We start from the raw sequence: 15,122 nt of genomic DNA on the forward strand, positions 1-15,122 counted from the left end.
GCAACCCAAGAACAAGCAGGCTGGATAATGGATGCATAGTTAATCTGAGTTACTTTTCCCAAATGAGTGAAATATTAACAAAACAAAATTTTTGCTCGTCTGAATCCCTTGGACATAAACATACCTTCATTTCATTCCAAACCATGTGATTTCTCAGGAGACCTGGCACTCATCATGTATTAGTCCACTTCAGTGAAGAAGTTGGAGCTGAAAATAATTACCCTCATCTGTGCAAATCTACCGCTGTGATAAGACTGAGCATGGTGATTTTTAACTGCAGTATCACGCTAATACATAAATATGAATTTGCCACCAACAGATGAAATCCTGTGACAGTCTGTTGAATGTTTAATTCATATCTGACGTTCATCTCTCCCGCTGATCAAAAAGAGATTTGTGGCTTCAGTTAAAACCCAAACAGTTTTTTTTCCACCTACTTAAAGCCTCTTTCTGACATGAAAAGAAGCCGTGTAATTAGCTCTATGGGTAGCTAACATTTCAGGCCATGCAGTCACCATAAAACCAAAATCATATTTCACATTTATTAACCATTTCTTGTGCTCTGAAAGCTGTACATACCATAATGATACCTTCTTGCTATACAATCTCCACAAAAAAAGTGCAACAATCATTTGTACATACATACACAAAGCCGGATAAAAGAAGATAAATGTTCATGCAGGATTTGTTAAAAATATAAACACTGTGTGCACAAAGTACTTCCTTCAGTTAAAATTGTAAAATAAAAAATTCTGATTAAAATAGATTTTTGATGAAGGACAGCCAGGAATAAAGTAGGGCTTTATTAGTACATGAAAAACAACATTTGGAGGAATTATAATTTTCAGTGAAACTATGTATATACCCTATGTATTTAATATAGCCTATATGCTGACATATAAGAGATTTACACAGATTTATCCTAGGCATTGTGTGCTAAAAAAAAATTATCTTTAGGCCTTAAAGGAAAAGCAGCTACATCAGTATCCATACATACGTACATACTGGAGCTTACTGGTACTCATTTATATTTACATTCAAAAGATGGAGAAAGAAATAAATCTGCATATAAATACTTTTTTATGACAATGACAGGATACTTAATCGGATTTCAGCTGTTATTGTGAGTAGCTCGGAGGTCTTACACAATACCTAATATACGAGCCACCCACCAGCGGCATGGCATTATGACCCTGCAGGCCACCCTGCAGCCTCTGTAGTCATAGGGCCAGGGCCAGTAGCCGCCCAATGGCTCGCATATCCTCTGGCAGTGGGTGTGGCTACGGCGGCACTCCGTGCAGCAGATTCCTTGGTGATCCAGCATGGGGTCAAATACCATGGTCCCCTCCTCTCCCTCTGCATTGCGCTGCGGGAAGTGAGGTAGAAAGCTTTGATCACTGCTGAACAACATTGTGTGTGTGTGTGTGTTCAGAACAGAGGGATGTGGATGTAAGAACGTAACCCTTACCCTATTGTTGTTTTTGCTTATTTGGAATAGTAAGAGATAACAGCACAAACAGCACAAAAAATACTCAACATCCCATGTGCCTCTATGTGCTCTGCTGTCCCATTTGGTCTCATGGTCATGTCTAAGGGTTATCACAGATAATGACAGAGAGGACAATGGGGGTTGTCCCTTCCACCCAAAAAGGAGGCCATGAAAATGACTTGGGGTGACAACCATTACCTCTATGGGTGACCTTAGCAGCTGGGCCTCTACACACAGCTGCTCCCTATAGCAGGCTTATTCGAATGGAGCTGGAGCGGAGCATACTGCCTGGAACGCTGCATGACATTGTAAACCACTGAAATCGCAATGTCACCATTGCTCGGGGCTAGCAACCTTCTGCCTGATTTGAATGGACAGTCTGAGCATAGAGCTCCTAAAATTGACCCCAGAAGACTTACTGTGACTTTGCAAGCTTTACATGAGTGGAATTTGGTGCACCAACGGCACTTTTAAACTACAAATCAGAATAGAGCACACACTGTGTTAAATACGTTAAATAGCATAAAAAATGAGCAAAATGTAGCATATCATTGCCTTTGTGATTAAAATGGGGGCATACATAAACATGGGGAAACTACAACATTACTATGTTGGAATTGTCTTGGTAATGTTCTGATGCAATGAATGCTCATGGCTCCGCACAGACACTCACATGGTAGGGATTCTCTGGGTTGTAGGTCCTATCTTCCTCCTCCTCCTCCTCCTCATCATCATCATCGTCACCATTGTCATTGTCGTCCTCCTCCGTAGCTCTCTTGGCGGTGGTGTCGAGCCCGCGGCTGATGGTGTTCCGCTCCTCTGCTGCCTCCTCGAAGGTTTGCATGTCGTAGCTGCGGGGCTGCGACTGGCGCTTTGCCCGCAAAATGTCCCTCCGTTTCCTCCGCCCGTCTGAAACCACAGCCGTGACAAGCTATGGAAGATGCTTAACTGAAACACTCCTTGGGACATCTGCCCTTACTCTCCAGCAGACCTGGGTCAAATAGGTATTTGTTTTGGATTCAAATACCTTTCTACGCTTTACTGATATTGTTTGGTATATTGGAACCAATACAATACTCTCAAAAAGTACAAACCCCGCCTTCTGGTCATATTTGCAGGCTAAATTACACCAGGCAAGATCAATAGAGCACAGAAAATCCAAAACGAATACGTATTTGCTCCAGTTCTGCTCTCCTACTTATGTCAAAATTGCAGTCAGACGCAACTTTCTGCACAATGTACAGTGCAGTGCAGTGTTTTTGTACAGTGACACAATTTTTCTTGGTTTGGTTCTGTACTCCAGCATATTTGATTTGAAATTAAACAATGGATATGAGATTAAACTGCAGACTGTCTACTTTAACTTGAGGGTATTTAGATATTGGGTGATCTGTGTAGGAATTACAGCCTTTTTTTATATGTGGTTCCCCCATTTTAGGGGATCAAATGTAATTGGACAGCAGGCTGCTCAGCTGTTTTTTGGTCAACTGTGTGTTGTAGCATCATTAGTCTTTTCACAAAAAAGCTATGTGTAACAAAGGGTCTAGAATTGATTAGATATTTGGAATTTTCATATGGATTCTGTTGCAGTTGTCTCTCAATATGAGGACCAAAGATGTGTCAATGCCAGTTAAGCAGGCCATCATGGGCCTGACAAATCAGAATAAAGTGATCAGAGACATAGCAAAAATATTGGTTGAGTCAAAGTCTACCGTTTGATACATTGTTAGGAAGCAAGAACACACTGGTGAGTTCAGAAATCACAAACGACCTGGACGACCACAGAAAACCACTGTAGTGGATGACCAAACAATATTTTCAGTTGCAAAGAACAACCCCTTTTCAACTGTCGAACAGATCAAGAACACTCTCCAGGATACAGGCATAGATGTAACAAGACTACCATTAAAAGAAGACTCAACCAGTATGAACTCAGAAGGTTCACCTCAAGATGAAAATCATTGGGAAACCTCAAGAACCGAAGTTTTGCTAAACAGCTTTTGCTTAAAAAGTACATTAAAAACTACATATATCTAGTACAAAGTCATATGGACAGATGAGATGAGTATTAGCCTGTACAATATGATGGAAAGAGGAAAGTGTGATGAAAGAAAGGAACTGCTCACAATCCAAAGCAACCCCCCCCCCCCTCCTGTCAAACATGGAGGAGCTAGTGCTATGGCTTGGGCATGTATAGCTGCCACAGAAACTGGCTCACTTGTCTTCATTGATTATGTGATTGCTGACAGCAGCAACAGGAAGAATACTGAAGTTTACAGAAATATCTTATCTGCTTAGATCCAACCAAATTCCTCCAACAAATTCACTGGATGGTGCTTCCCCTTGCTGCAGGACAATGACCCCAAACAGACTGCTAAAGCAACCAAGGTGTTTTTCAGGGCCAAGTTGAATTTTTTGAATGGTTAAGTCAATCACCCTTCCTGAATCCAACTGAACATGCAGTTAACTTATTGAAGATGAGACTGAAGGCTTTGTTCATTTGTTTAATTACTGTTGCTCCTCTTTAAAAAAAAAGGGGGGGGGGTCGTATGTATAAAAAGGACTGCAATTCCTACACGGACCTCCAGGTATGGATGTAAATACACTCAAATTAAAGCAGACAGTGCACTTTAACAACACATTCATTGCTTCATTTCAGATCCAATGTGCTGGAGTACAGAGCCAAAAAAACAAAAATTATGGCACTGCCCAAATAGGCACTGCACTGCATTTCACTGGTATGCTGTGGGCTAAGGATGTGATGTATTGTGTTATTTTATTTCTTCAGGTTTGAGGTTTGTTCATATTCACTTGTGTGTACTTCTCTTCATTCAGGCATACCCTGTTGTAGGTAATAGGCAGAGAAATATATTAACTGCTAAAAATAAAGAAATAATGCGTTAATTAATGTAGAATAAATGAACCATCTCAAAATTAATAATGATCAACTGAGGCCTTGTACCATCATAAATTGCACACTACCACGAGGAGGGAAAAAAATTACATTCTGCAGCTGCTCATGACTGCGGTTAACTCCTGCATATCCGTAACAGCATTTATGAATAAGATTTTTTTTCCAACTGTCATGTGCAACTGCTCTGCCTGTTTTAATCTATGAGTATTTATTAATTTACTTACTTATTTCTTTGTGATTGCACAAAGTCCAAACTTCATATTACACATCACATCTGTTTTAGTACACAGTGCAATATTCAGTGTAAAATGAACTGATTTTGCATTTTGCTCTGCTGGGGTACATGTTACTCCTGTTCGACCCATGCAAACTCTGTTAGTTTAACACATTTTTCCGTGTGAGAAAGCATCTAGGTCAGGTCATTATAGAGGAATGAAAGTGTTCTCACTGGCTTACCTGGTTCAATAAAAATACACCATGGGTAATTACCTTTTGGGTATGCGGGGCGGAGCCAGAAGATGGGAAGATCTCTGCAGAGGTCCAGGATTTTCGCACTTAGGAAACTGCTGTCTTTCAGCGGCTGGTCCCCAGCCACCCAGATCAGGGACTCCTCATCAAACTTGACTGGCATGATCTCATCTTCCTGTAGGGAAGGAATGTGCCTCATTATCTCATTATAAAGTCCATAAAAACATGTAATGAGACAGTGAGTCAACAGCCTGTTGAATGTAGAAGGGAATTTATCATGTGGGTCTTTCTTCTGCTACAGCTGTTTAGTGATCTAAAAGCTCTGGTCTGAATGTGGACATTGTTTCGGCAGTAGCAGTTGCACTGGGATCTGTTTGTATGGATGGATGATCTAACGTTTTAATGTGTGTATGTGAAACTGGATTGGATGTCGACACAGAACACAACCCTCAGGTTTGCACAGCACTGCATTTGTGTGTGTGTGTGTGTGTGTGTGTGTGTGGGGGTGTATGTGCGTCTTAAGTTTAATTTTTTACTGTGAAAAATAATAGTAAAAAAATAAAAAATGTGCATGGCGAAAATGAATCCTACTTAAAAATGTCAACTGGTCAGTTCATTCTGACATACTTTTCACTTTTCTAAGTGACATGGATGTGTGAGAATTTCATACAACTCACCAAGTCGAATACCATTGACTCTTTGTTCAGTGTCTCCACTTCAGGAAGGTGAGCTTTGGGTTGTGTTTTAATGTAGCATTTCTCCCCTCCCGAGAACCGAATTCCTGTGATTCCCTATTACAACAGTCAGCAAAATCAATTAAATATCCAAATGTGTCATCACTGAAAATTAAATTTTAATGTGCGAGAGCAGGAAAAGCATATACTCTTCAGAAAAGCATATGCTGCCAGCCTCTGCTTCTTTGCACAATGAAGCAACAGCTGAGTTGTGCAACCATTGTGCTGGAGCTGTACTCTCTGTGCACAATTGCACGCTCCCAATCCATGAAAGTGTCACTTGCACATGATGAGTGCAGGATAATTCCACCGACTGAATACTTTCCCTCCCATGGCGATGTTTCTCCCAATTATAAACTGATTGTGGAAGTACCAGGCCATAGTCAGCAGTGGCATGATTGGAACTCACTATAAATATAAGCAATTTCTAATACATCTGTTATAAAAATAACCTATTGTCATAGCTAACTTATCTTTTATCTCCATGTTTTCACATGAAATTGAATGAGTTCTACATGCATTATTGATATTCACATACTCATGTTACTTTATTTGTAGCATTTAATAGAGCAGTCTCGAGTATGTGTAATCTATACAGTGTAACGTATGAATACATTCAATAAGCCAACCGAGAAATTGTGAAAATGTATTTCCTTCCATAAATGTCCATTCGCAGTCCTGCAATTTGTTCAAAATATGAATTTTCAAATTGAGTAAACTCACAATGTGGAAATCGTGAACTTCCACGGCTTCCTCATCCCCGCTTCCAGTTCGGAATCTCTCCAAATTATTTCTGGCATCAATCTCCATAGATCCTTCCTCAACTTTTCCATTGATGCTCATGCTATAGTGAACGTTGTAAACCTGCCGAGATAACCGTCAAGTAAATCATAAATGTATAACCACGATCTAGTCCAGTTATTTATTTACTTATCTTTATTTAAAGTGATGACGCACGTCAAAGTTTCACAAATGGCGTTCCACTTAACTTTAAGGAATAACGTGTCAGTTACAGAAGTCACTTTACTTTGAGGCTGCTTTGATAAAGTTCCGTCAAAGAAACTAGCTTGGCAAGTTTAGGTTAAGAGCAACAAAAAAGTTAATGGACTCACTTCTCGACCCCAGGGTTACCGTAAGACCATTTCGGGTACAGTCTTACAAAGACAACGTGTGAAAAATCCCCATAGACCCAATAAACGCGATAATGTGAAATGAAACTCTTACATTCTTGTCGTTGACTTTCCAAAAATAAAAGGCGCCAACAGCTCCGAAAAGCAGAAGAGCGGCTCCCGCAATAAGAACCACTGCCCCAATCTTCAGAAGACGTCCACTATTAGATGGTTTTACCGTTACCGCCGTGTATGCCTTTGAAACCAAGAAAGGAAATAACCTAAGTAGTTAAATGCATGGTGATATGGACAGGCATAAAGAGTCAAATTATTTCTAAACTGCCAACTGAAATGTATTATGTTGATTTATAATGTGACCATACTTGCCAAAAATTGTTTGGAAACGCGTCGCCCTAATTGACTAAACTCAAAATTCAGTGTGTATTGATTTTCCTCCTTTACTTTGGAATAACCGGTACTTCTGGAATTACCTATGTATTCGGTCGTTTCAAGACTAATGGGCTAAACTTAGAATTCAGTGTGCATTGATGTCCCACCTTTACTTTGAAATAACGTATAGCCTACTTTCGGAATGATCTATGTATCTGGTCACTTCAAGACTTCGGTGAAAACTATTGTATGGCGATTCCGTTTCATATTCATCAAGCCTATATATATATATATATATATATATATATATATATATATATATATATATATATATATAACCTAGGCATTTTCCTAAAGCAATTGCTTCTCATTTATAATATGTCTGTTGCCATTAAATAAATTTCAACTACTTACAGGTGGCATGCTCTGTTCCACATCCTCTGGTCCAGCCATAGCTATAGGGATTTTCTCCGAAGTCCCTGCCATGGCTTCGTGAAGACTTCTGGCCAGAGCAGTCCACTTGTTCACTTTCTGAACCTCCCCGCAAACGTGGGGAAAATGCGTAGTAGACACACAGTGTGTTATATTACCTGCCTGTGAGAATCTATCCCTGAGAAAGAAAATGCTAGGATTCATTCGCCCATGAGGAATTCACTCTCCACTTTTGTTTCACTAGTACGTTTAGGCGGAGGGATACGTTTTGCATATCGTCATACAGGTGACGATTTCGTCGGCAATTTCAGTCACAGTTAGGCCGCATTTTCATGATTCTGTTTGAATATAGCAAAACTTTAAAAAGGAGGGTTAAAATCAATTATTGCACACAAATGATCAAAGCGTTTATTTTGCCTCGGGACTGAATGCAGGCACCCGGTCACAAATACTCGCTCTGAAGAAAGTTATCCTGCCACATACATGATCTGTGTAAACTGGGAATTTTACTCTTCTCATTGTCAAGATGAATAAGAGTCAGTTAAAGTCACCCAGCGGTAAAAACGTACATTTCTATTCCATATCTTTTTTCAGATATGTTGCTGTTTTTATTAGTCACAGCTTGTTTCATCTTACTTCGTTTAGTATATAGAAAGGTGGCGTTGACCCAAAAGTCACACTGTGCAGTGTTGTCTTGTAAACGCAAACCAAATGAAACAAGTGGGCATAACTAGGCTATATGAAATCAATGTTCTTTTGAAAATTCTGAAGTTATCTTCTTTCATCAGATCAACATTTCAGATTAATGTAAAACACATTACAATCGATTCTTGTGTTCCCAGGTGAAAAATAATCCCAGACTGTTTCCACACATGTTGTGACCTAAAGCTATTGCTTATTTACACAATATAGTCTTTCGCAATTTCGTTCCTTTGCTGAAACATAAAAAGTGCATTGGTTTCTCATGGTGTGTTGGTTGTTGAATTCACCAACTGACACAATTCTTATCCTTTTACAAACAGTTCAAGACCTGACAATGGAAACCCTGTTCATTAACTAAGTCATCTACAGTTGGTTGTTGAACCAGTTGATACAACCAAAAATGCAAATGCATCCTGGTAGTATTAAGCATTATGTTTTGCCTACATCTCTGCCAGTGAATAAATAAATACATATGTTGTTGAAAAGTGTGCACTTTCAGCATATTAAAAGCATTATGCAAAATTATTCAACACACACATGTATGGTGTATATTTTATAACTAAAACCTCAACCACGTTTTTTTTCCAGTGAAATATAGACATTATGCTTACTCTTAGCGGTCAAATATTCAAGTTAATGCAGTTTGATGCAAGGCTCGCATTACTGTTTTCAATGAATGCACGTTTTTTCATGCTGTAATGAAACTAAGAGAGCAATTTACTTTTTTTTTTTTGACCAGGATGTCTTCGTCATATTCCTTTTGACATGCATAAAAAATGCCTTTTACGACGTTTCTTTAAACTGGTCATTTATTAGTATCGATACTAGTATCACAATTACGAAATGTCTTGCAATTATATTGACGCAAGAACTTTTTCGGTCAAGAGATAAAATACATTATATTCCAAAGATGTTTGCATCCTTCAAACCAACAGCACCCCCCACTGTCTGTGTATGAACATGCAGGTAGACAGATGTAAAAGGAGCCATTACCATCATGTGGACAGGCTGATTGTTGGGAAATTTGAAATTAATCCATACATATAAAATATATACCGTTAGCAGTTGACAGCAAAAGGATATTCCAATCTTTATTTATACAAATTTATAACAAACACAGTCACATATTGCATTCCAAAAATTCATATTGCACAGTAAAATGTTCAGTGTTAAATCAACTCTTACCAAGTTTAAACAAATCCACCATAGCCAGAGTTAACTCAATAATAACTCGGTTAGAGTTGAAACATTACATATTTCACTGCGTGTTATCAAATTGATAAAGATTTTCATAGTCTTAAAGGTCCATTAGCATGAGAATGAATTCAGGCTCCTGTAAATAGTAAGCATGCATTTGAAAATTGACAATAATACATTAGATTAGTTTACATATCTTTAGCCTTTCGTCATTGTAAAAATATGCTCTGTATTTACAAAATCTTTCAAATATACATAGTATGTTTAACAAAGTCAGACTGCATACAATCAAATAACGACTTACACAGAGATTTACAAATGTAAACACACAAATATTAACTTATATTTTCTAATAAAAAACAAATACATCCGTTAAAACCCTGCTTCGTGGCATAATTTCCCATTTATACTCAATAATCTTTCGATTACGGATTATATTAAACTTGATTGCTGGAGCACTGTGCTGTAGGCGCGTACACCGGGATTGTAATCTCATTCATTTCTTGTACCCTGACAGGCCGTGGTGTGGAAACTAAAACATAATCATGCTCCCTGTGCAGAACCTTCTCATAGACACTCTGCAGGCCCACAGTCTTGGGTATGTGTGCTTGGTAATAGTTGTCTCGCCTTAAGCTGTCTCGTGGCAGTGACGCTGTCGTGTCAAATGGCGGAATCTGCTGTCCATGAGAAGGGTGACTGGCATTGGTGCTCATAGCTGTCGGGTTCCAGCATCGGTCGGAATGACCAAGGACCTTGCACTCACTCGTGCATGCCCACAGACCTGACAAGGGGATGAAAAAATGAATAAATAGGTTTTTGATACTCCTATCATAGCCTACTAAAATGGTGGATGCTTCCAGTGATCAGAACCAGATCCTTTAAGATTCCTTTCAATTAGCGGCCAATGAAACACCCCACATTCCATGACAAAATAATTACTGAAATCACACACATATGTAATACTAAATACCAGGGCTGCAGCTATGGATTCTCAGGCCTGGGACAAAATATATTGAGAGCCCCCCAATCCTGGACCCCCCTTGGGCCTGAATCCAGTACAAAATGTCCCAGTTTCCCCCACCCCCCCCCCATCTGCGGCCCTGCTAAATGCAGCCTATCTAAAATTTCTTCACGCATTTAATCATAAAAAGGATTAATGAGAAATAATGTAATTGTAATTCTTACCACTTTGAAGATCAGCTGTAGGACAGTGTTTTTTGAGGCCATCTCCACTGATGTCAGAATCACTGTCATTGAAGTCGCTGTCACCTTTCCCGCTATCTTTTCCACTGAACTGAGGGTCCCTCGCTGAGATGGTTGTATACGAGTTCCCCTTCCATATTGTTATTGGTCTGACACCTTCCTTTCCATAGCCAGGTAGTGTGGAATAGCCCTGCGAAAAGACAGAACTGGTAAGTACAGATATCACATCACATAACACAGCATTGATATAAAATGATCTGCGTTGTCTCTGAGGAGCTGAAGAATCAAAGAGGAATGAAAGAAGAATGAAATATGCACTGTAAGGAAAAAAAAAGTAGACTGTCAAGGTAGATTTAACACAGAAGATTTTACTGTACAATACCTAATGAAAATGTGATTCAAATATTATTCAAAATGTAATACGCAGCAACGCACCTCGAATTTTGAGGCCCTTGTCCTATTTTCAGACTCATATACATGTGTAGTTTGGCTGTCCTCTTCACACAGGTTACTCGCGGCCTTGTTAGAATGCGTAAAGGGTGAATAGGGTCGAACTTCAAACATGTTGGCACTGTGACCGGAGATCAGTGAGTCGCCGTTGTTTTTCGCTCCTTCCAAGTGCGGAATGTTCACTTCGTCTGGGAAACCGCCGCTGTCCTTCTGCCTTTTGCGTCGATTGCAAGTAGTCGCGATTAAGATAATGGCTAACAAAAGGAGGGAGCAGCTCCCGGCAAGAACCACAATGATTATGATTGACGTGTCCCACTGCGCAGGATCTTCCTCAATGTTCTGTTTGACCATAGTTTGGTCAACTGTGGGACCCCCAGCTGTGACAATGAAATAAATTGTAGCTGTGGAAGCCAATGAAGGTCTCCCATTATCACTCACAGTGACTGAAACTGTTAGGGTCTCATTAACGCTAAAATTGATTTCGCGATTTAAATTGATTTGCCCCGTGACTTTGTTAATGGAGAATAAGTCTTCACCTTTGGCAATATTGTAGGACAGCTCTGCGTTCACACCCTCGTCTGCGTCCCTAGCCTTTACCTGGGTAATAATATAACCCGTAGGTGCATTTTTTGGTAGAAGGATTTCAGCGGATCCATTATTCAGAACGGGCTGTGTGATGGAGGGCGCATTGTCATTTTGATCAACTATTTTTAGATTGATGACAGCGCTGCCGTGTAGAGGAGGCACACCCCCGTCGATTGCCTGAATTCGAATATCCAACTGTTTCATGACCTCATAATTGAAACTTCTCAGAGCATAGATTGAACCTGTCGCTGGATCTAGAGATACAAATGTTGAGGCTGGAGAGCCCATGATATGAGTGTCTGAAAGCTTGTAAACCACCCTGCCATTGTGCCCCAGATCAAGGTCCCTTGCCACAACCGTGGTGATGTACGCGCCAGGTGTATTATTTTCTACCACCGAAACTTCATACACTGGCTTGCTAAACAGAGGGGCGTTGTCGTTCTCGTCACTTAACTTGATCGTATATTGGGTTATGGTTCTGAACGGCGGGGATCCCAAATCTTCGGCTACTACGGTTAAATTATATTCGGCTATCCTTTCTCTGTCCACGGGTGCAGTCGTAACGATCATATAGCTGTCTTCATAAGCCTGCTGAAGTTTGAAATGGTCGTGTCCGTATAGCGTACAGTGAACCTTCCCATTAGCGCCTGAGTCTCTGTCCGAGGTGCTGATTAGAGCCACAAAGCTGTCTTTGGCTGCCGCCTCACTGATGTATGCGAAGCCAGCCGTCGTGGAAGTCATGGGGGTAATACTGATTTCTGGGGCATTATCATTCACGTCTTGCACGTGAATAATAATTTTACAAATGGAAGGGGTGGGATTGGGACCTAGGTCAGACGCTTGTACGTCTAATTCGTACGTTCTCTTGTTCTCGAAATCGATTGGGCTTTCAAGTGTTAATCGTCCGGATTTACGGTCCACTTTAAAAAGTTGCCTGATTTCCGCCGACACCTGATTTCCAAATCCATAGACAACTTCCCCGTTCAAACCCTCGTCAGGATCAACTGCATTTAAATCCAACAAAAGGAACCCAGTCGGCGAATCTTCGAGTAAATCAACTGAGAAATTGTTCTGATCAAAAATCGGTCTGTTGTCATTAAAATCTTGAACTTTGATATTTATCCTCGTGGAACCGGATTTGGGAGGGTTCCCGCCGTCGGTAGCAACAAGCTCGAGAGCATAGGAAGACTGGGTCTCTCTGTCAAGCTCTTTCATTAGCACAAGCTCCGCATATTTAACCCCGTCCGCTCTGATCAGCACGTCAATGGTAAAATGACTGTTTACTGAAATCTGGTAGCTCTGTATATAGTTTGAGCCTATATCCTCGTCAACAGCAACATCTAAGGGAATTCTGGAACCAACCGCCGAGATTTCAGAAATTTCCAAGATAGATTCCTTGTTGGGGAACTCGGGAGAGTGGTCATTGATGTCCTTGATTTCCACTTCGACGTGTACTAATTTGAACTGTTCTTTGGAAAAACTGACAACATCAAAGGCAATGAGGCACAAAAGCGTGTGCTTGCAGATTTTCTCTCTGTCAATTCGTTCCCCCACTGTAAGCTGCCCATCGCTTTCTCTAAGTCTGATAAAAGAAGCGTTGAATTGTTTCATCATCCTGAAATTGATCTTGTTACCCAATGAGGGATTTATAGAGATATCCTTGGCGAGATTTCCGATTACCGTGTCGGGAGCGTCTTCTTCATAGGTTTGGTATTTCATCGTCTTTCCCTCACAAAAAGTCAAGACAACCAAAGCGTACACTAAAATAAATACGAACGCCCATCTTTGTTGTATACTTAAAGTACCTGATGTTCTCGTTGGACCCATATTGTTATTTAACTAAACACTCAACGAAGCTTAACCATTTATTAAAACAAAGCACTTGTCAAGTTGAATTTGTGCTTGACGCACGCAAATCTATAACCAGGAAAGAAAGTCGCTGCTTCAAAACGCGCCCTTCCCTGTTCGTTCTCCGAAGCCTTTCACACAAGTCCAAAACTTGCAGGGGCGGGGTGGTTTATAGTGAGCCGCATGCAAATGAGACGAAGCGTGACCAATCCCCCGCTTTGAAATTAAGAAACGGGACTTTTAAGAGCTCTAAACCTATTTCTGAATTCCTTGAATGAGGAAAGAACTTGGCAAAGGGAAGAAAAATGCAATGCTTGTTTTCATATTGTATGTGTGCCTAATTTGCATTCGCCTTTAATTAATCAGTCTATGATGTCATTATTACTATTTTTGTTTTAAACGAGACTGTCACTATTATTATTACTATTATTATTTTTATTATTATCATTATAATTGTTAGTTGTAGTAGTAATACTACTACTGGTAGCAGGCTAGTAGTACTCACGATAAATAAAATTAATCGTTGTTACTCGTCATTTGAATGGCTGGCACGGTAAGATATTGCGTCTCTGATGATTTTTCGGACAACTATAGCGCTCGCAATTAAGTTATTTTTCCTCCTTATACAAAGATAAACATCAATTCTAAAAGTGATCTCATTAAAATTGGACTTGTGTGATTTGCTCGTCTCGTGATCATGGCTGTAATTTGCTATTGGGGTTTCTGTTGTTAGGGAGTTTTAACATGCATGTCACCGCTAATGCGGCTTTTCTCTAACCTTTCCCGCTAGCAGGTGAAGGAACCCCCGTTTCGAATAGGATTTAGCCTAAGCGCCAGAAGATTTAGACGAGATTTCTATAGTCAGATTATATCAAAGACTTATGAAGCCCTCGTTAGCAGTAGCGATATAATAGCATAGTGGGGTATCCCATTGGAAGCATCAACGTCTGTATTAGAGCATGGCAACCTATAGGGAGAGAAACGTCCAACTGTTTCTACGGAGCACAGCTCTTAAATTGAATATAATGAACAAGCGCCACATGCAGCTATTGTGGCACTTCATTGCGCTCTGATCACTGCCGTATCTCTTTGACTAAACGAATGAAAGGGGCTGAATTGTGCAAAATTACGATTTGGCATTATAATGCAGACCGTAACAGCTATATTTCTGGATTTTCTGTTATTGCTTCACCGAGGAGGAACACTTTGCCACCAAAATACGGCAAAATATCAGTTGGCAGGAACCAACTGTAGCTAATCAGTCCATCTGCCCACCCCTCAAGGAACAGGCAGGGGTAGCCTTTTTAAAATAGCCTACCTGTAACCGAGACAACCATATACGAAGGCCGTATACTTTGGAATAGAGACCGTAGTAGATGCTGCGTGCAAGCCTGCCATCGATTAAGGATTTTCTGAAGAAACTAATGCACTGATTGAGTCTCGTGATTTGGACTGTTTATGGACTTCACTCGAAGTCATATGCATTGCATATGTCCTAAGCCTAAATGCGAAAGCATAGGCTAATGAGCATTTTACTAATACAATAGCCAATAAATTCGGATTCTTCCCAACAATGCGTTATTGGTTCTCTAATTATACCA

The 15,122-nt window shown here is 40.2% G+C and overlaps 2 protein-coding genes across 2 annotated transcripts; both read right to left on the reverse strand.

The window, feature by feature from the left end:
- Window positions 1-528: 528 nt before the first annotated feature.
- LOC135250993 (leukocyte cell-derived chemotaxin 1-like) lies at window positions 529-7,739 on the reverse strand. Its single transcript, XM_064327909.1, has 7 exons — window positions 7,519-7,739; window positions 6,830-6,970; window positions 6,329-6,469; window positions 5,549-5,662; window positions 4,893-5,046; window positions 2,163-2,398; window positions 529-1,366 (listed from the first exon to the last, which is right to left on the reverse strand). Exons 1-7 carry the CDS (start codon window positions 7,588-7,590, stop codon window positions 1,142-1,144), a joined length of 1,083 nt encoding a protein of 360 aa, XP_064183979.1. The 5' UTR covers window positions 7,591-7,739; the 3' UTR covers window positions 529-1,141.
- A 1,327-nt stretch (window positions 7,740-9,066) lies between these two features.
- On the reverse strand, window positions 9,067-13,647 carry LOC135250994 (protocadherin-8-like). Its single transcript, XM_064327910.1, has 3 exons — window positions 11,074-13,647; window positions 10,621-10,828; window positions 9,067-10,216 (listed from the first exon to the last, which is right to left on the reverse strand). Exons 1-3 carry the CDS (start codon window positions 13,498-13,500, stop codon window positions 9,873-9,875), a joined length of 2,979 nt encoding a protein of 992 aa, XP_064183980.1. The 5' UTR covers window positions 13,501-13,647; the 3' UTR covers window positions 9,067-9,872.
- Between the last annotated feature and the right edge of the window lie 1,475 nt (window positions 13,648-15,122).

The sequence above is a fragment of the Anguilla rostrata genome, chromosome 3 (assembly GCF_018555375.3).
Source record: "Anguilla rostrata isolate EN2019 chromosome 3, ASM1855537v3, whole genome shotgun sequence".
In the NCBI taxonomy this organism is placed as follows: Eukaryota; Metazoa; Chordata; class Actinopteri; order Anguilliformes; family Anguillidae; genus Anguilla; species Anguilla rostrata.